At 38.0% G+C, this 18,293-nt stretch overlaps 2 protein-coding genes across 14 annotated transcripts in view; one reads left to right on the top strand and one right to left on the bottom strand.

The window, feature by feature from the left end:
- The window catches only part of LOC309865787 (endogenous retrovirus group K member 7 Env polyprotein-like), a 1,143,634-nt gene that overhangs the window by 516,244 nt on the left and 609,097 nt on the right, over positions 1-18,293 (top strand). The window lies entirely within an intron of this gene.
- Positions 1-18,293, bottom strand: part of LOC309865776 (uncharacterized protein) — a 229,017-nt gene that overhangs the window by 67,964 nt on the left and 142,760 nt on the right. For all 13 annotated transcript variants that reach the window (XM_082732567.1, XM_082732576.1, XM_082732578.1 and 10 more), the window contains one exon: positions 11,284-11,304. In XM_082732567.1, coding sequence (XP_082588693.1) covers positions 11,284-11,304 — 21 coding nt within the window. The remainder of the gene's footprint in view (positions 1-11,283; positions 11,305-18,293) is intronic.

Genomic DNA, 18,293 nt, shown 5'->3' with positions numbered 1-18,293 from the left:
TTTCTTTGATTTTGTTATTAATTGGTTTATATAGTTGGCTGCTCCCACATTGGGGGCATAGATATTTAAAATTGTTAGATCTTCTTGTTGGACAGACCCTTTGAGTATGATATAGTGTCCTTCCTCATCTCTTATTCTAGTCTTTGGCTTAAAATCTAATTGATCTGATATAAGGATTGCCACTCCTGCTTTCTTCTGATGTCCATTAGCATGGTAAATTCTTTTCCACCCCCTCACTTTAAATCTGGAGGTGTCTTGGGGCTTAAAATGAGTTTCTTGGAGGCAACATATAGATGGGTTTTGTTTTTTTATCCATTCTGATACCCTGTGTCTTTTGACAGGGGCATTTAGCCCATTCACATTCAGGGTAACTATTGAGAGATATGAATTTAGTGCCATTGTATTGCCTGTAAGGTGACTGTTACTGTATATGGTCTCTGTTCCTTTCTGATCTACCACTTGTAGGCTCTCTCTTTGCTTAGAGGACCCCTTTCAATATTTCCTGTAGAGCTGGTTTGATATTTGCAAATTCTTTCAGTTTTTGTTTGTCCTGGAAGCTTTTAATCTCTCCTTCTATTTTCAATGATAGCCTAGCTGGATATAGAATTCTTGGCTGCATGTTTTTCTCGTTTAGTGCTCTGAAAATATCATGCCAGCTCTTTCTGGCCTGCCAGGTCTCTGTGGATAAGTCATCTGCCAATCTAATATTTTTACCATTGTATGTTACAGACTTCTTTTCCCGGGCTGCTTTCAGGATTTTCTCTTTGTCACTGAGACTTGAGCCATCACAGTGAGATGTCCAGTACATCAAATTCCATAATAACCTTCTAACCTGAACTTTTTGATGATATACCTGTGTTTTCTTTTGCATTTCTATTTTTTTAATTTCTTTTTTTTATTTTATTTTAGTTTAGTCTAGTTTATTCCTTTTTAAAATTTTTATTTTCTAATATTCATATAGAGTTAAACCTCAAGGTAATCCCCTTTCTCCAATCAATGCTACCCTAGGTAAACCAATTCTTAATCCCCCTTTATCTTAGGAAAGTTAAGTCCTTTAACAAAGATATCAAGATACATCCAGGAAGAATCAAAACAACCTTCCTCACCCACACTGAGAATTTATAACCGCTCTCCCATCTTTTTCTTCCACCAGTGTTTCTGTGTTTTTGTGTTTGTCCTGATAGTATATAAATCTTACACTTGGGGTACTTTTTGACGAGGTTCTTCCTTTATTTGCATATATATTTATGCAAATATATATATATTTTTTTTCTCTTGTCATATACTTTTATCAGTCTTTTTGTTTGTCTGTTTTTGTTTGTATACTTCATAAATCTTGGGGCCCATTTGGGCTGAAGCTTCTCTTTTATCTCACCTTTTGTTCCTGTCTCTCTCTCTCCTTTTTTCTTTTCCTTTTCATTTTTCTCTCATTTGGATGGGGAACGCTGATTGCTCAGAAGTGTTCCAGGGTGCACCTTGACTGCACCACGGTTGATACATCCAGCTACACCCATTCAGCCTACTCTCACCAAAATGACTAGGAGGAGGAATGCCCAACAGAAGAAAAATACAGGTGATGGGCCTTCTGCAACAGAGCTAATGGCTATCAACATAGACAATATGTCGGAAAGAGAATTCAGGCTAACAATTATCCAAGCAATCACTAGGTTGAAGTAAACCAAGGGTGACCAAATGGAAGTGATTAGGGCTGAACTGAAAACGACCAGAGATCATGTTTTCAATGTTAGGGAAGAGCTGAAAGCTACCAGGGATGAGCTTCACAATGCTCTCAATGAGTTCCAATCTAATCTAAATTCTCTAAAAACCAGGGTAACTGACAGAGAAGATAGAATTAGTGATCTGGAGGACAAACAGAGAGAAAGGATCAGGAGGAAGCCTGGAACAAACAGCTTACAAACCACGAAAACAGAATCAGGGAAATAAATGATGCTATGAAGCATTCCAACATCCGAATTATTGGAATCCCTGAAGGGGAGGAGAAAGAAAGAAGTCTAGAAGATAGAGTGGAACAAGTCCTTCATAAAAATTTTCCCAATCTAGCGAATGGAACCAGCGTTCATGTACTAGAGGCTGAACAGTCTCCACCCAATATTATACATTCCCAAAAAAAAAAAAATCACAACACCTGATAGTCAAATTGAGGAATTGTAATTGTAGGTATAATCTCTTGAAATCTGCCAGGGCAAAGAGGCTCCTTACTTACAGAGGGAAGCCCATCAGAATAACGTCAGATCTGTCCACAGAGACCTGGCAAGCTAGAAAAGGCTAGCAAGATATATTCAGGGCACTAAATGAGAAGAACATGCAGCCAAGAATACTTTATCTAGCAAGACTGACATTCAAAATGGATGGAGAGATAAAGAGTTTCCAAGACCGGCAAGGCTTAAAAGACTATACAACCACCAAGACGACACCGCAGGAAATATTAAGGGCGGTTCTATAAAAGAGGAAAAATCCTAAGAATAGCATTAAACAGAAATATATAGACAGTCTACAGAAAGAAAGACTTCAAAGGTGACTCGATGTCACTAAAAACGTAGCTATCAATAATCACACTCAATGTGAATGGCCTAAATGTGCCCATAAAATGGCACAGGGTTGCAGATTGGATAAAACAACAGGACCCATCCATATTTTCTCTACAAGAAACCCATTTTGAACCTAAAGATACACCCAGACTGAAAGTGAAGGGATGGAGAGCATCTTTCATGCCAATGGGCCTCAGAAGGCCGGGGTAGCGATTCTCATATCAGACAAATTAGATTTTAAACTAATGACTGTAATCATAAATACAGAAGGACACTACATCATTCTTAAAGGGACTATCCACCAAGATGATGTAGCAATTGTAAATATCTATGCCCACCAATATGAGAGCAGCCAATTACATAAGAAAACAGTTAATCAAGATAAAGAGTCATATTGATATGAATACAATAATCGTAGGAGATCTTAACATGCCTCTCTCAGAAATAGACAGATCATCGAAGCAGAAAATCAACAAAGAAACAAGAGCATTGAATGACACATTGGACCAGATGGACCACATAGATATATACAGAACATTCCACCCTAAAACAACAGAATACTCATTCATCTCAAGTGCACATGGAACCTTATCCAGAACAGACCACATACTGGGTCACAAATCAGGACTCAAATGATACCAAAAGACTGAGATTATTCCCTACACATTCTCAGATCACAATGCTTTGAAACTGGAGCTCAATCACAAGGAAAAGTTCAGAAGGAACTGAAACACCTGGAAGCTAAAGACTACCTTGCTTCAGAATGCTTGGATCAACCAGGAGATCAAAGAAGAACTGAAACAATTCATGGAAACCAATGAGAATGAAGACACTTCTGTCCAAAACCTATGGGATACAGCAAAGGCGGTCCTAAGGGGAAAATACATAGCCAGCCAAGACTCCCTCAAAATAATTGAAAAATCCAGAACACACCAGCTGTCTCTACACCTTAAAGATTGGAGAATCAACAACAAATCAAGCCAACTCCACACATAAGAAGGGAAATCATCAAGATTAGAGCTGAAATCAATGAGGTAGAAACCAGAGATACAGTAGAACGTATCAATGAGACTAGAAGCTGTTTTTTTTTTTTGAAAGAATCAAAAAGATCAAAAAACAATTGGCCACACTAATTGAAAAGAAAAGAGAGAAAGCTCAAATTCATAAAATTATGGATGAAAAAGGAGAGATCACAATGAACACCAAGGAAGTAGAAACAATCATCAGAAGTTATTATCAACAGTTATATGCCAATAAGCTTAGCAACCTAGATGAAATGGATGCATTCATGGAAAACAATAAACTCCGAAAATTGAACCAGAAAGAAATTGACTACCTGAAGACACCAATATCTAGTAACGATATTGAAGCAGTAATCAAAAACCTCCCCAAACTGGAAGAGATTATGCTGAGTGAAATAAGTCAAGCAGAGAGAGTCAATTATCATATGGTTTCACTTATTTGTGGAGCATAACAAATAGCAAGGGACATGGGGAGGTAGAAGAGGAGAAGGGAGTTGGGGGAAATTGGAAGGGGAGGTGAACCATGAGAGACTATGGACTCTGAAAAACCATCTGAGGGTTTTGATGGGGCGGGGGGTGGGAGGTCGGGGTACCAGGTGGTGGGTATTATAGAGGGCACGGATTGCATGGAGCACTGGGTGTGGTGCAAAAATAATGAATACTATTAGCTGAAAAAAAAATAAATATTAAAAAAAATAAATAAAAACCTCCCAAAAAACAAGAGCCCAGGACCTGATGGATTCCCTGGGGAATTCTACCAAACTTTCAAGAAGAAATAACACCTATTCTCCTGAAGCTGTTTCAAAAAATGGAAGTAGAAGGAAAACTTCCAGACTCTTTCTATGAAGCCAGCATTACCTGATCCCCAAACCAGGCAAAGACCATACCAAAAAGGAGTACTTCAGACCAATATCAATGATCCATATGGATGCTAAGATTCTCAACAAGATCCTAGCAAACAGGATCCAACAGCACATTAAAAAGATTATCCAGGGTTCCTGGGTGGATCAGAGGGTTGGGCCTCTGCCTTTGGCTCACGTCATGATCTCAGGATCCTGGGATCGAGTCCCGCATCGGGCTCTCTGCTCGGTAGGGAGCCTGCTTCCTCCTCTCTCTCTCTCTGCCTGCCCCTCTACCTGCTTGTGATCTCTGTCTGTCAAATAAATAAATAAAATCTTAAAAAAATAAAAAATAAAAAGATTATCCATCATGACCAGGTGAGATTCATTCCTGGGCTACAAGGATGGTTCCACATTCGCAAATCAATCAATGTGATAGAAAAAATTAATAAGAGACGAGAGAAGAACCATATGGTCCTCTCAATTGATGCAGAAAAAACATTAGACAAAATCCAGCATCCGTTCATGATTAAAATACTTCAAAGTATAGGGATGGAGGGAACATTCCTGAACCTCATCAAATCTATCTATGAAAGACCCACAGCAAATATTATCCTCAATGGGAAAAAGCTTGCAGCCTTCAACGGGAACATTGAGATCAGGAACACGACAAGGATGCCCACTTTCACCACTTTTGTTCAACATAGTATTAGAAGTCCTAGCAACAGCAATCAGACAACAAAGAGAAAAAAAATGTATCCAAAATGGTAATGAAGCTTCAAACTCTCTCTCTTCGCAGATGACATGATTCTTTATATGGAAAACCCAAAAGACTCCACCCCCAAACTACTGGAACTCAAACAACTATTCAGCAATGTGGCAGGATACAAAGTCAATGTACAGAAATCAGTGACTTTCTTATATACTGACAATGAAAACACAGAAAGGGAAATTAGAGAATCGATTCCATTTACTATAGCACCAAGAACCATAAGATACCTGGGAATAAACCTAACCAAAGACGTAAAGGATCTGTACTCGAGGAAATACAGAACACTCATGAAAGAAATTGAAGAAGACACAAAAAGATGGAAGACCATTCTATGCTCTTGGATCGGAGGAATAAACATTGTTAAAATGTCTATACTGCCTAGAGCAATCTATACTTTTAATTCCATTCCGATCAAAATTCCACTGGTATTCTTCAAAGAGCTGGAGCAAATAATTTAAAAACTTGTATGGAATCAGAAGAGACCCCGAATCACTAAGGAAATGTTGAAAAACAAAAATAGGGTGCCTGGGTGGCTCAGTGGGTTAAGCCGCTGCCTTCGGCTCAGGTCATGATCTCAGGGTCCTGGGATCGAGTCCCACATCAGGCTCTCTGCTCAGCAGGGAGCCTGCTTCCATCTCTCTCTCTCTCTCTGCCTGCCTCTCCATCTACTTGTGATCTCTCTCTATCAAATAAATAAATAAAATCTTAAAAAAAATAAAATTATTTAAAAAAAAAAGAAAAACAAAAATAAAGCTGGGGGCATCACGTACCTAATTTAAAGCTTTACTACAAAGCTGTGATCACCAAGACAGCATGGTACTGGCATAAAAACAGACACATAGACCAGTGGAACAGAGTAGAGAGCCCAGATATGGACCCTCAACTCTATGGTCAAATAATCTTCGACAAAGCAGGAAAAAATATACAGTGGAGAAAAGACAGTCTCTTCAATAAATGGTGCTGTGAAAACTGGGCAGCTATATGTAGAAGAATGAAACTCAACCATTCTCTTACACCATACACAAAGATAAACTCAAAATGGATAAAAGACCTCAGTGTGAGACAGGAATCCATCAGAATCCTAGAGGAGAACATAGGCAGTAATCTCTTTGATATCAGCCACAGCAACTTCTTTAAAGGTATGTCTCCAAAGGCAAATGAAACCAAAGCGAAAATGAACTTTTGGAACTTCATCAAAATCAAAAGCTTCTTCACAGCAAAGGAAACAGTCAAGAAAACAAAGAGGCAACCCACGGAAAGGGAGAAGATATTTGCAAATGATAGTACAGACAAAAGGTTGATATCCAGGATCTATAAAGAACTTCTCAAACTCAACACACACAAAACAATCATATCAAAAAATGGGCAGAAGATACGAAAAGACACTTTTCCAATGAAGACATACAAATGGCTATCAGACGTATGAAAAAATGTCCATCATCACTAGCCCTCAGGGAGATTCAAATTAAAACCACATTGAGGTATCACCTTACACCAGTTAGAATGGCCAAAATTAGCAAGACAGGAAACAACATGTGTTGGAGGGGATGTGGAGAAAGGGGAACCCTCTTCCACTGCTGGTGGGAATGCAAGTTGGTGCAGCCTCTTTGGAGAACAGTGTGGAGATTCCTCAAGAAATTAAAAATACAACTTCCCTATGACCCTGCAAATGTACTACTGGGTATTTACTCCAAAGATACAGGTGTCATGAAAAGAAGGGCTATCTGTACTCCAATGTTTAAAGCAGCAATGGCCATGGTCGCCAAATGTGGAAAGAACCAAGATGCCCTTCAATGGACCAATGATAAGGAAGATGTGGTGCATATACACTATGGAGTATTATGCCTCCATCAGAAAGTTCGAATACCCAACTTTTGTATCAACATGGACGGGACTGAAAGAGATTATGCTGAGTAAAATAAGTCAAGCAGAGAGAGTCAATTATCATATAGTTTCACTTATTTGTGGAACATAACAAATAGCATGGAGGACAAAGGGAGATAGAGAGGAGAAGGGAGTTGGGGGAAATTGGAAGGCAAGGTGAACCATGAGAGACTATGGACTCTGAAAAACAATCTGAGGGTTTTGAAGTGGGGGGGTGGGAGGTCGGGGTTCCAGGTGGTGGGTATTATAGAGGGCACGGATTGCATGGAGCACTGGGTGTGGTGCAAAAATAATGAATACTGTTATGCTGAAAATAAATAAAAAATAAATTTTAAAAAATGTCCAGTTAAAGTTATTTTTTCTTTCCCTTTCACCCATTCTCTTCTGATATATACCATTCTCTGTTCTCCAGTGTTCAAAGATTTAAATTTTGCTATATGGACAGAAATTAAAAACAAATTTTCCTCAATCATTCTTTTTCTTTTCCTTCTTCTTATCTACCAAAGAGCCATTCTAATCAATCCCAGCACTTATTCTGTCCCCCCTCCCTTTTTTTTTCCAATAGTGTTTTATTTAAAAAAAAAAAAAAAGTCAGTAACTTTTGAGGAGACTGAATTTATTGAGAATAAAATACTAAGCAGAATATGAGCCTTTTGGTGAAAATCACAAGTTTAGGAGTTTACCAAACAGATTAGGTGACACCAAAACTGAGAACCAAATAATTACCAGAAAATGGAAATTCATCAAAAAGGGAAACAAAGAAAATTTATACTTTACAGATCAGTGACCCCTTATCAATCAAACCTGGGACCCAAGATAACATAAGTCATCTCAAGAGAACTACATTTACTTATTTGTATGTTAGGATCTTCTACAAAGAATATGCATTCATTCTTTATCCAAACAATAAATAAATTTTAAAAGGATCAGATGCCTTTTAAGCATCATCAAAATAAATACAGATGTGAAATGTTTGGTTTGTCAAACTGTCACAATAGCTCCTTTAAGAATCTCTGAGTTTGGAATTTCTACATCATTAGTACAACTTCAGTCAATCATTCTATCAGTGTGCTGCATTTAAAAAGACTGTCTGGATGGCGCACCTGGCTGACTAAGTCAGTAGAATATGTGAATCTTGACCTCAGGGTTGTGAGTTTGAGCCCCACATTGGGGGTACATTTTCCAATAAACAAACAAGCAAACTGCTTGGATTTGGCCACACCCTTAGCACCCACAGTATTGAGACTCCCTAAAGGTCTCATTAGTGTAATCATTTCCTTGGACCTGTGAAGAATGATATTCAAGTGTCAGTACTATCCTTAATGAGTCACCTCTAAGTCTAAAGTTAGTATATATCTATCCCCAATCTAACCAGTTGAAAATTGTCCTCAGACATACAGAGTTTAACAGGTTTATACTTAATCCTCTGTACTCTGATTTGTTATCCAAAAGTTGGCAGAAGTTTTTATTATATTGTATCAAACATGAACAGAATATTTAATATCAAATGTATGTTGTATTAATTTTATCCACCATATGCCACTCTAAGGTCAATGGTACAATTTGGCTGACAAGTATATTAGGACATAAGAAGGAAAGAAAAACAAAACTTCAAAAATTACCCTATCCCAATCTCCTCTTGGTTATTAACTACCATGTTATAAATATTTCACTCTTTAATCATGAAAATTAGGATGATTTGGACTGCAGTGGAAGACATGACAGATGTGCAATAGGGAGGAGAAGCCAGTAAGAGACAACAACATGTAGGAGTTTGATACATAATGAAAAATATATAGAATTTCCAAATAAAAATGGTAGATTAACACATGTTCCTGCTTGAAATCTTTCTGCAATTGTTCTAAAACAACAGTAGAGGATTTTTTTTTTATTATTGCATAAGCTTACAAGTAAAAAGAACAAGGGAGAAGATTAAAAAAAAAAAAAACTTGGGAAAAGAGGCTATTTAGTAGGTCAGGGAAGGATGAATCCTAAGTGGAAAAAGTCAAGAAGCAACCTAATTTCACTGCAGATTCACCACTATCCTCAAAAAAGATATAGAATGTGACAACATTATTATTTCATAGGATGAATACTTGGTAGTGGAATTGCCATATCATGTATAAGCATATCTACAACTTCACTAGGTAATGTGAAAATGATTTCCAAAGTGGTTTCACTGATAACTTTGTTATATTGGGCAATATCTCCTTCAATATTTTTTAGATGGGTTCTTTTCTTTCGTACTGCTGTAGTATCAAGGTATGATATTATAAGGTAATCTCTGAGTCAGCAAAGTTTAGGGACTTACTCTCCTTTTCTGGTCTTCGCTGTGTCATTGTCTGGACAGTAAATAAAAATGAAGAACTATATAATTGTATAATGTTTTTTCCTCTTCCTCTGTGTTTTCTATTTGTCCAAGTTAAAATATAGAGGTCTCATTCCTTCAATCCTCCTTGGGTAGCTACACTGTAGTGAGCATAGCATAATGTACAGTGATGTTGTATTTTACACCTGATGCTATTTTACACCTGAAAATAATGTAATATTATATTTTACACCTGTAAATACATGCTGTATTTTACACTTGATGCTATTTTACACCTGAAAATAATGTAATATTGTATGTCAACTATATCCCAAAAAAATTTAAGGTATTTAATGGAAAAATGAAGAAACTATGAGAAATGAGACCTTGAAATAATTTTCAGCATAGGGTAAATGGTGCAGGTAGCCTGGTCATGGTCTAGTTTGAGTAGCATCTTTTGAAACAAGGCCTTTGGACAAGATTAAAATTAGGCATTTCTCATTCTTCCCCATGTGGTGACCAGAAGGTGGTGGCACTGGGAGACATTCTGTTTCTATGAATTTGAGAATGCTTTTTTGTCCCTGCCAGATTTGGAACCAAAAAATACCTGAGCCATTTTTTTCATGCCCATTGTCAATAAACCTGATAAGCTTTTAGGGAAATGGCCTAAGCTTGCTCCAGTGTTCTGAAATGTTTCTTTTTTCCAGAGGGGATCATAATTTCTCACAGCTATGGCAGTCTTCTATGTTTAGAAGTGAAAAGTGTAATGTTTATAGTTGGCTGCCCTAAAGTTCAGTTTAGATTATATGAAAATTTTTAGTTGTTTGTCCTCAGTTATCATAAAATCTAAGCTCATGTGATCTATTACCTTTAAAAAATAATTTTCCTAATTGATGAACTTCTTTTGTTAGTATAAAGTGGGTCAATAGTAATTCTACTTGTTTCTTCTATTAAAATACAATATAGTCAGTTTGATTTCTTTGCACTTTGCTGTTTCCATTTTCCTACCTAGCTTTTCTTTTACTTTTTAGGAATTCTCTGCCTATTATATTTGTAATATTATTTCTAATTTATTATATTCTTTTAATTTTGGTACCTTAGAAGAAATATGGGTATAGTCCACTTTTAAAATCTCTTTAATTATTTGGCTTTCGTTTTTTTTTTTTTTTTTGAAAGGAAGAAATAAAATTTAATACTATTTGCAGATGACATCAACTGGTATAAAAAATTCCTACAGGATCCAATTTTTATGGAGCCTCTGAAGCCCACCTTTGGATCTCTTGCTTAGTATTTCAAGGAGCAATCTCAGCTCAAAGTAAGTTAATATTAGAGTCTAGGACAACAAAGCAGTATGTTTTTTTTTTGCAGCATAACAGTATTCATTATTTTTGCACCACATCCAGTGCTCCATGCAATCTGTGCCCTCAATAATACCCACCACCTGGTACCCCAACCTCCCACCCCCCTGCCACTTCAAACCCCTCAGATTGTTTTTCAGAGTCCATAGTCTTTCATGGTTCACCTCCCCTTCCAATTATTTGGACTTCTAACTGAATTTTTGGACATTGTGTGTATTATTTAGAATATTCACTAAGACATATTAAAAAATTATCCCTCTTCTTTGTGTTTTTCTTTTTTTTTCCACAGTTTTGACTTATTTTTATTGCTAGTTAAGGATATTCTTCTTTGTTACTGGTAAGTCAGCTAGCTTGACTGAGTGATGGTGTGCTTCAATATCTATTCTTTCTGTAAATCCTTTGGGTTAAGTTTCAAGATAATTGTCAATAACACAGTAAAACTTCTTGGCTTTTTCTCTACTGAAATACAATGGCAATAGAACTTAATAATAATCCTGTATATATAACAACAGACTATAGCTGTGGAATTATAAATAAGATACTGTACTTACGAGGAAGTGGTGGGACATTTGCTAAAATAAAAAGAAACAATTATTACTATTGTTATTATTATTATTATTATCTTAGCTATTAACTATACAACATATTTCCTTTGTAAATATACCTTGGGGAGTCCAAAAAAATGACACTCAGAAAGCACATATATTTCTGCATTAGTTAATTTGCTGTTATGATTCCTAGAAAGCTTGTCCTTAATCAGACATGTAAGATATAGTTTTAAACTAGAGAGAACTTTGATTTGTAGTGTTTTAAACTAAATTGACCATCGTCTACTCACTCATCTGCTATGGGTCTATAAAATCCCTGCCAAATGAGAAATTTTTCTTGGGACTCTATATTAAAGACTAGCTCATTCTTTTGTGCATTCTTTACATATTCAAATCTTTGAATAGCTCAGAATTCATGTAGTTTATATACATAAATATTATAAATGAGTTCATTCTTTCTACAAAGGAATTGATTCTTTCCCCCTAGACTCCCATGTGTCTTGAGAGCCTGCAAGACTCAAAAATTCTGCTTCTTTCCTTTTCAGTCATCCTCATTTTTTTTTCATTTCCAACCATCTCTCATCTTTTTCAGCTACCCTCTATCTATTTGATTAAGAATTATCATATTGTTTCACTTACTTGTGAAACATAAGGAATAGCATGGAGGACATTAGGAGAAGGAAGGGAAAAATGAAGGGGGATAATCAGAGAGGGAGATGAACCATGAGAGACTATAGATTCTGAGAAACAAACTGAGGGTTTTAGAGAGGAAAGTGTTGGGAGGATGGGTAAGCATGGTGGTAGGTATTAAGGAGGACTATTATTGCATGGAGCACTGGATATTATATGTAAACAATGAATCTTGGAACATTACATCAAAACTAATGACATACTGTCTGGTGACTAGTGTGACATAATTAAAAAAACAAACAAAAATAAAAAAGAAGAGAAAGAATGCATGACTAACCCTATAGACTTTTGTGCTACTTAAAACAATTTTTTGTTTGTTTGTTTGTTGTTGATTCAAAAACTCATCAGGAGATTTTTTTTTTGCTTTGTTTTTTTAATTAGCTGGGTGAGAAATGGAGAAATATCAGAGTCTAGAGAAACTGTATTTTTAAAATGATAGGAATGTTAATTGCAGCATTATTTACAATAGCCAAGATATGGAAGCAACCTAGGTGCCCACAGATGAATGAGTGGATAAAATAAATATGGTGTAGTGTAGGCAGGAAAGAAAGGTGGCAGATTAGGAGGACTATAGACTCCTCTTGTCCCATAAACACAACTAGATAACTATCAAACTATCTTGGCTAATCGAGAAATCAACCTGAAGACTGATAGAACAAAATCCACAACTAAAGGAAGAGAAAAGTCCACATCAAAGAAGATAGGAAGTGCTGAGATAAGGTTTAGGGGAGAAACAGATCCTGGATGCTGCAGAAGGGAAAGACCTGTGGACTGGAGAATGGTGAGAGAGGAGTACATAGGAGAGAACATAAGAAGGAAGTTTCTCCCAAAGCCCTTGGTTTTGAAAACAAGAGGGACTGAGTTTCATAAGTTCTTGCAATCAGTGAGGCTTAAAGTCTGGAGTTTTAAAGGAGTTTTGAAAGAAAATTTGGTTGGGATAGAGCCAGAGGGTACTACTGTGCTATTCCTGGAGAGAAGGCAGACAAACCATCTGGGCATAGACAGCTTGGAAACAGTGATCTGAAAAGTACCTAGAGGGTAGAAAGAGAGGCTATTTACTATTCCAGAGCACTATTTTATTTTATTTTATTTATTTTCCAGGAGCACTTTTTTGAGAGGCAGCATTCACCAAGAGGCTTTTGCAAGGACAGAGTAGCTGACTGGTGCCATTTGCCTCTCCTACCCCTCAGCATAAACACAGAGCCACTTGTGAGAAGAAGCATCAGTGCATGCTGCCTAACTTGTTTACACCAGGTTCCACACATCTGAGCCCTGGCTGGACTGCTGTTCTGAGTTACTCGAGTTTCTCAGATTCAGTGTGGCAGGCCCCTCTCCTAAACCACCAGCACAAACCCCTGCTTACTCCATGTCTTCCTACCACAGAGTTCAACAGGTTCTCATGGAGTTGATGTCAGGTTTCATTTCATAAGCACACCACAGTACACCTGGTTTCAACTTGCCACATTGAGCGCAGGTAACCAATGCTATCCACAACTGGCTATGAGTGCCTCTGTGATGGCTGTCTTGTAGGCTAGAGCAGCCAAAATACAATAGCAGAGCTGACACAGCACACTCCAGAGATCTCCTGAAGCACCAGGCACTGGACACAACATGATCTCTTCTTCATAAGGCTAATACTTGCAGTAGCAGAGCTTTTAAGTGGCTTTTCTAACACAGGGAAGAAGTCAGAGACTTAGACAAAATGTCAGGGCAGAAGAACTTATCCTAGGTTAAAGAACAATGTAAGGCCATGGCCAGAGACCTAAGGAAAAATACATATAAGTAACATGCATGATGGAGAATTTAAAGCAACAATCATAAGGATACTGACTGGGCTTGAGAAAAGAATAGGAGAGCTCTGAGACAACACGATAGAGATAAAAGAGTTAAAAAAAATCAATCAGAGATGAATAATGCAATAAACAGGAATGGAAACAGGCATAATGCAATTCACAGAAGGATGGAAGAAATGGGGGAAAGTATTAGTGGCCTCAAAGACAAAATAATGGGAAATAATGAAGCTGAATGAAGGACAGAAAGAAGGATTATGCAAAGTGAGATAAGATTTGGAGAACCAGTGACTCCATCAAATGTAGTAACATCTCTTTTTAGGAATCCCAGAAGAAGAAGAGAAAAAAGGGTGCATAAAGTTTATTTCAGGGGCGCCTGTGTGGCTCAGTGGGTTAACCCACTGCCTTCGGCTCGGGTCATGATCCCAGGGTCCTGGGATCGAGTCCCGCATTGGGCTCTCTGCTCAGCGGGGAGCCTGCTTCCTCCTTTCTCTCTCTGCCTACTTGTGATCTCTCTCTGTCAAATAAATGGATAAATTCTTAAAAAAAAAAAAAATTAATACCAGAAAATTTCCCTAATCTGGGGAAGAAAACAGAAATCCATATCCAGGAGGCACAGAGAACTCCTATCAAAATTAACAAAGCAGGCCAATTCTAGGACATACTTTTGGGGCCGATTCCATATTAAAACCTGTTAAACCAAGGGGGGAGGAGTCAAGATGGCGGAGAAGTAGCAGGCTGAGACTACTTCAGCTAGCTGGAGATCAGCTAGATAGCTTGTCTAAAGATTGCAAACACGTGAAAATTCACCGGCAGATCAAAGAGAAGAAGAACAGCAATTCTGGAAACAGAAAAACAATGACTTTCTAAAAGGTAGGACTGGCGGAGAAGTGAATCCAAAGCGATGGGAAGATAGACCCCGGGGGGAGGGGCCGGCTCCCAGCAAGCGGCGGAGCAACGGTGCACAAAATCAGGACTTTTAAAAGTCTGTTCCACTGAGAGACATCGCTCCAGAGGCTAAACCAGGACGAAGCCCACGCGGGGTCAGCGTGGCCTCAGGTCCCGCAGGGTCACAGAAGGATCGGGGGTGTCTGAGTGTCGCAGAGCTTATGGGTATAGGTACAGGAAAGCCAGCTACAGAGACAGAGCTGACAGTAAGCTCACAGCTCGGTGTTACCTTGAACCGATCGCAAGCTCGGTGAGCTCGGAGCGTGGCAGGAGGTCAGGCAGACGGGAGTAACTGGGCACAGTTCTCTGAGGGCGCACTGAGGAGTGGGGCCCTGGGCTCTCGGCTCCTCTGGGCCGGAGACCAGGAGGCCGCCATTTGTATTCCCGTCCTCCAAAACTCTACGGAAAGCGCTCAGGGAACAAAAGCTCCTGAAAGCAAACCCCAGCGGATTACTCACCCCGGCCCCTGGTAAGGGCGGTGCAATTCCGCCTGGGGCAAAGACACTTGAGAATCACTACAACAGGCCCCTCCCCCAGAAGATCAACAAGAAATCCAGCCGAGACCAAGTTCACCTACCAAGGAGTGCGGTTTCAATACCAAGGAGAGCAGCAGAATTCCAGAGGAGGAGAAAGCCAAGCACGGAACTCATGGCTTTTTTCCTGTGATTTTTTTTTAGTCTTGCAGTTAATTTAATTTTTTCTTTTTCATTTTTTTTTTTTTCTTTTTCTTCTCGCCTTCGGGTAAATTTTTTTTTTTTTTTAACTGTTACCTTTTTCTTTTTTAACGATTTTTTTACTAGTTTATCTAATATATATATTTTTTCTTTTTTACATTTTTCTCAGGTGTTTTCTTTTTTTAAAAAAATTTTTTTTTCTTTTCTTTTTTTTTTCTTTCTTTCTTTTTGAACCACTTTTTATCCCCTTTCTCCCCACTCACGATTTTGGATCTCTTCTAATTTAGTGAAAGCATATTTTTCTGGGGTTGTTGCCACCATTTTAGTAATTTACTTGCCCCTTCATTTACTCTTATCTGGCCAAAATGACAAGACGTAAAAATTCAACACAAAAAAAAGAACAAGAGGCAGTACTGAAGGCTAGGGACCTAATCAATACAGACAACGGTAATATGTCAGATCTAGAGTTCAGAATGACAATTCTCAAGGTTCTAGCCGGGCTCGAAAAAGGCATGGAAGATATTAGAGAAACCCTCTCGAGAGATATAAAAGCCCTTTCTGGAGAAATAAAAGAACTAAAATCTAACCAAGTTGAAATCAAAAAAGCTATTAATGAGGTGCAATCAAAAATGGAGGCTCTAACTGCTAGGATAAATGAGGCAGAAGAAAGAATTAGTGATATAGAAGACCAAATGACAGAGAATAAAGAAGCTGAGGAAAAGAGGGACAAACAGCTACTGGACCACGAGGAGAGAATTCGAGAATTAAGTGACACCATAAAACGAAACAACATTAGAATAATTGGGATTCCAGAAGAAGAAGAAAGAGAGAGGGGAGCAGAAGGTATACTGGAGAGAATTATTGGGGAGAATTTCCCCAATATGGCAAAGGGAACGAGCATCAAAATTCAGGAGGTTCAGAGAACGCACCTCAAAATCAATAAGAATAGGCCCACACCCCGTCACCTAATAGTAAAATTTACAAGTCTCAGTGACAAAGAGAAAATCCTGAAAGCAGCCCGGGAAAAGAAGTCTGTAACATACAATGGTAAAAATATGAGATTGGCAGCTGACTTATCCACAGTGACCTGGCAGGCCAGAAAGAGCTGGCATGATATTTTTAGAGCACTAGACGAGAAAAACATGCAGCCCAGAATACTATATCCAGCTAGGCTATCATTGAAAATAGAAGGAGAGATTAAAAGCTTCCAGGACAAACAACAACTGAAAGAATTTGCAAATACCAAACCAGCTCTACAGGAAATATTGAAAGGGGTCCTCTAAGCAAAGAGAGAGCCTACAAGTGGTAGATCAGAAAGGAACAGAGACCATATACAGTAACAGTCACCTTACAGGCAATACAATGGCACTAAATTCATATCTCTCAATAGTTACCCTGAATGTGAATGGGCTAAATGCCCCTGTCAAAAGACACAGGGTATCAGAATGGATAAAAAAAAAAAAACCCATCTATATGTTGCCTCCAAGAAACTCATTTTAAGCCCCAAGACACCTCCAGATTTAAAGTGAGGGGGTGGAAAAGAATTTACCATGCTAATGGACATCAGAAGAAAGCAGGAGTGGCAATCCTTATATCAGATCAATTAGATTTTAAGCCAAAGACTATAATAAGAGATGAGGAAGGACACTATATCATACTCAAAGGGTCTGTCCAACAAGAAGATTTAACAATTTTAAATATCTATGCCCCCAACGTGGGAGCAGCCAACTATATAAACCAATTAATAACAAAATCAAAGAAACACATCAACAATAATACAATAATAGTAGGGGACTTTAACACTCCCCTCACTGAAATGGACAGGTCATCCAAGCAAAAGATCAGCAAGGAAATAAAGGCCTTAAACGACACACTGGACCAGATGGACATCACAGATATATTCAGAACATTTCATCCCAAAGCAACAGAATACACATTCTTCTCTAGTGCACATGGAACATTCTCCAGAATAGATCACATCCTCGGTCCTAAATCAGGACTCAACCGGTATCAAAAGATTGGGATCATTCCCTGCATATTTTCAGACCACAATGCTCTAAAGCTAAAACTCAACCACAAAACATGCAGGGAATGTTTGGAAAGAACCCAAATACATGGAGACTAAACAGTATCCTTCTAAAGAATGAATGGGTCAACTGGGAAATTAAAGAAGAATTGAAAAAAATCATGGAAACAAATGATAATGAAAATACATCGGTTCAAAATCTGTGGGACACAATAAAGGCAGTCCTGAGAGGAAAATATATAGCGGTACAAGCCTTTCTCAAGAAACAAGAAAGGTCTCAGGTACACAACCTAACCCTACACCTAAAGGAGCTGGAGAAAGAACAAGAAAGAAACCCTAAGCCCAGCAGGAGAAGAGAAATCATAAAGATCAGAGCAGAAATCAATGAAATAGAAACCAAAAAAACAATAGAAAAAATCAACAAAAGTTAGGAGCTGGTTCTTTGAAAGAATTAATAAAATTGATAAACCCCTGGCCCGACTTATCAAAAAGAAAAGAGAAAGGACCCAAATAAATAAAATCATGAATGAAAGAGGAGAGATCACAACTAACACCAAAGAAATACAAACTATTATAAGAACATACTATGAGCAACTCTACGGCAATAAATTTGACAATCTGGAAGAAATGGATGCATTCCTAGAAACATATAAACTACCACAACTGAACCAGGAAGAAATAGAAAGCCTGAACAGACCCATAACCAGTAAGGAGATTGAAACAGTCATTAAAAATCTCCAAACAAACAAAAGCCCAGGGCCAGACGGCTTCCCAGGGGAATTCTACCAAACATTTAAAGAAGAACTAATTCCTATTCTCCTGAAACTGTTCCAAAAAATAGAAATGGAAGGAAAACTTCCAAACTCATTTAATGAGGCCAGCATC

Source organism: Mustela nivalis (genome assembly GCF_964662115.1).
Source record: "Mustela nivalis genome assembly, chromosome: 5".
Lineage (NCBI taxonomy): Eukaryota > Metazoa > Chordata > Mammalia > Carnivora > Mustelidae > Mustela > Mustela nivalis.
Note: the sequence above shows the minus strand (reverse complement) of the source record. Positions and strands in the feature narration are given on the sequence as shown.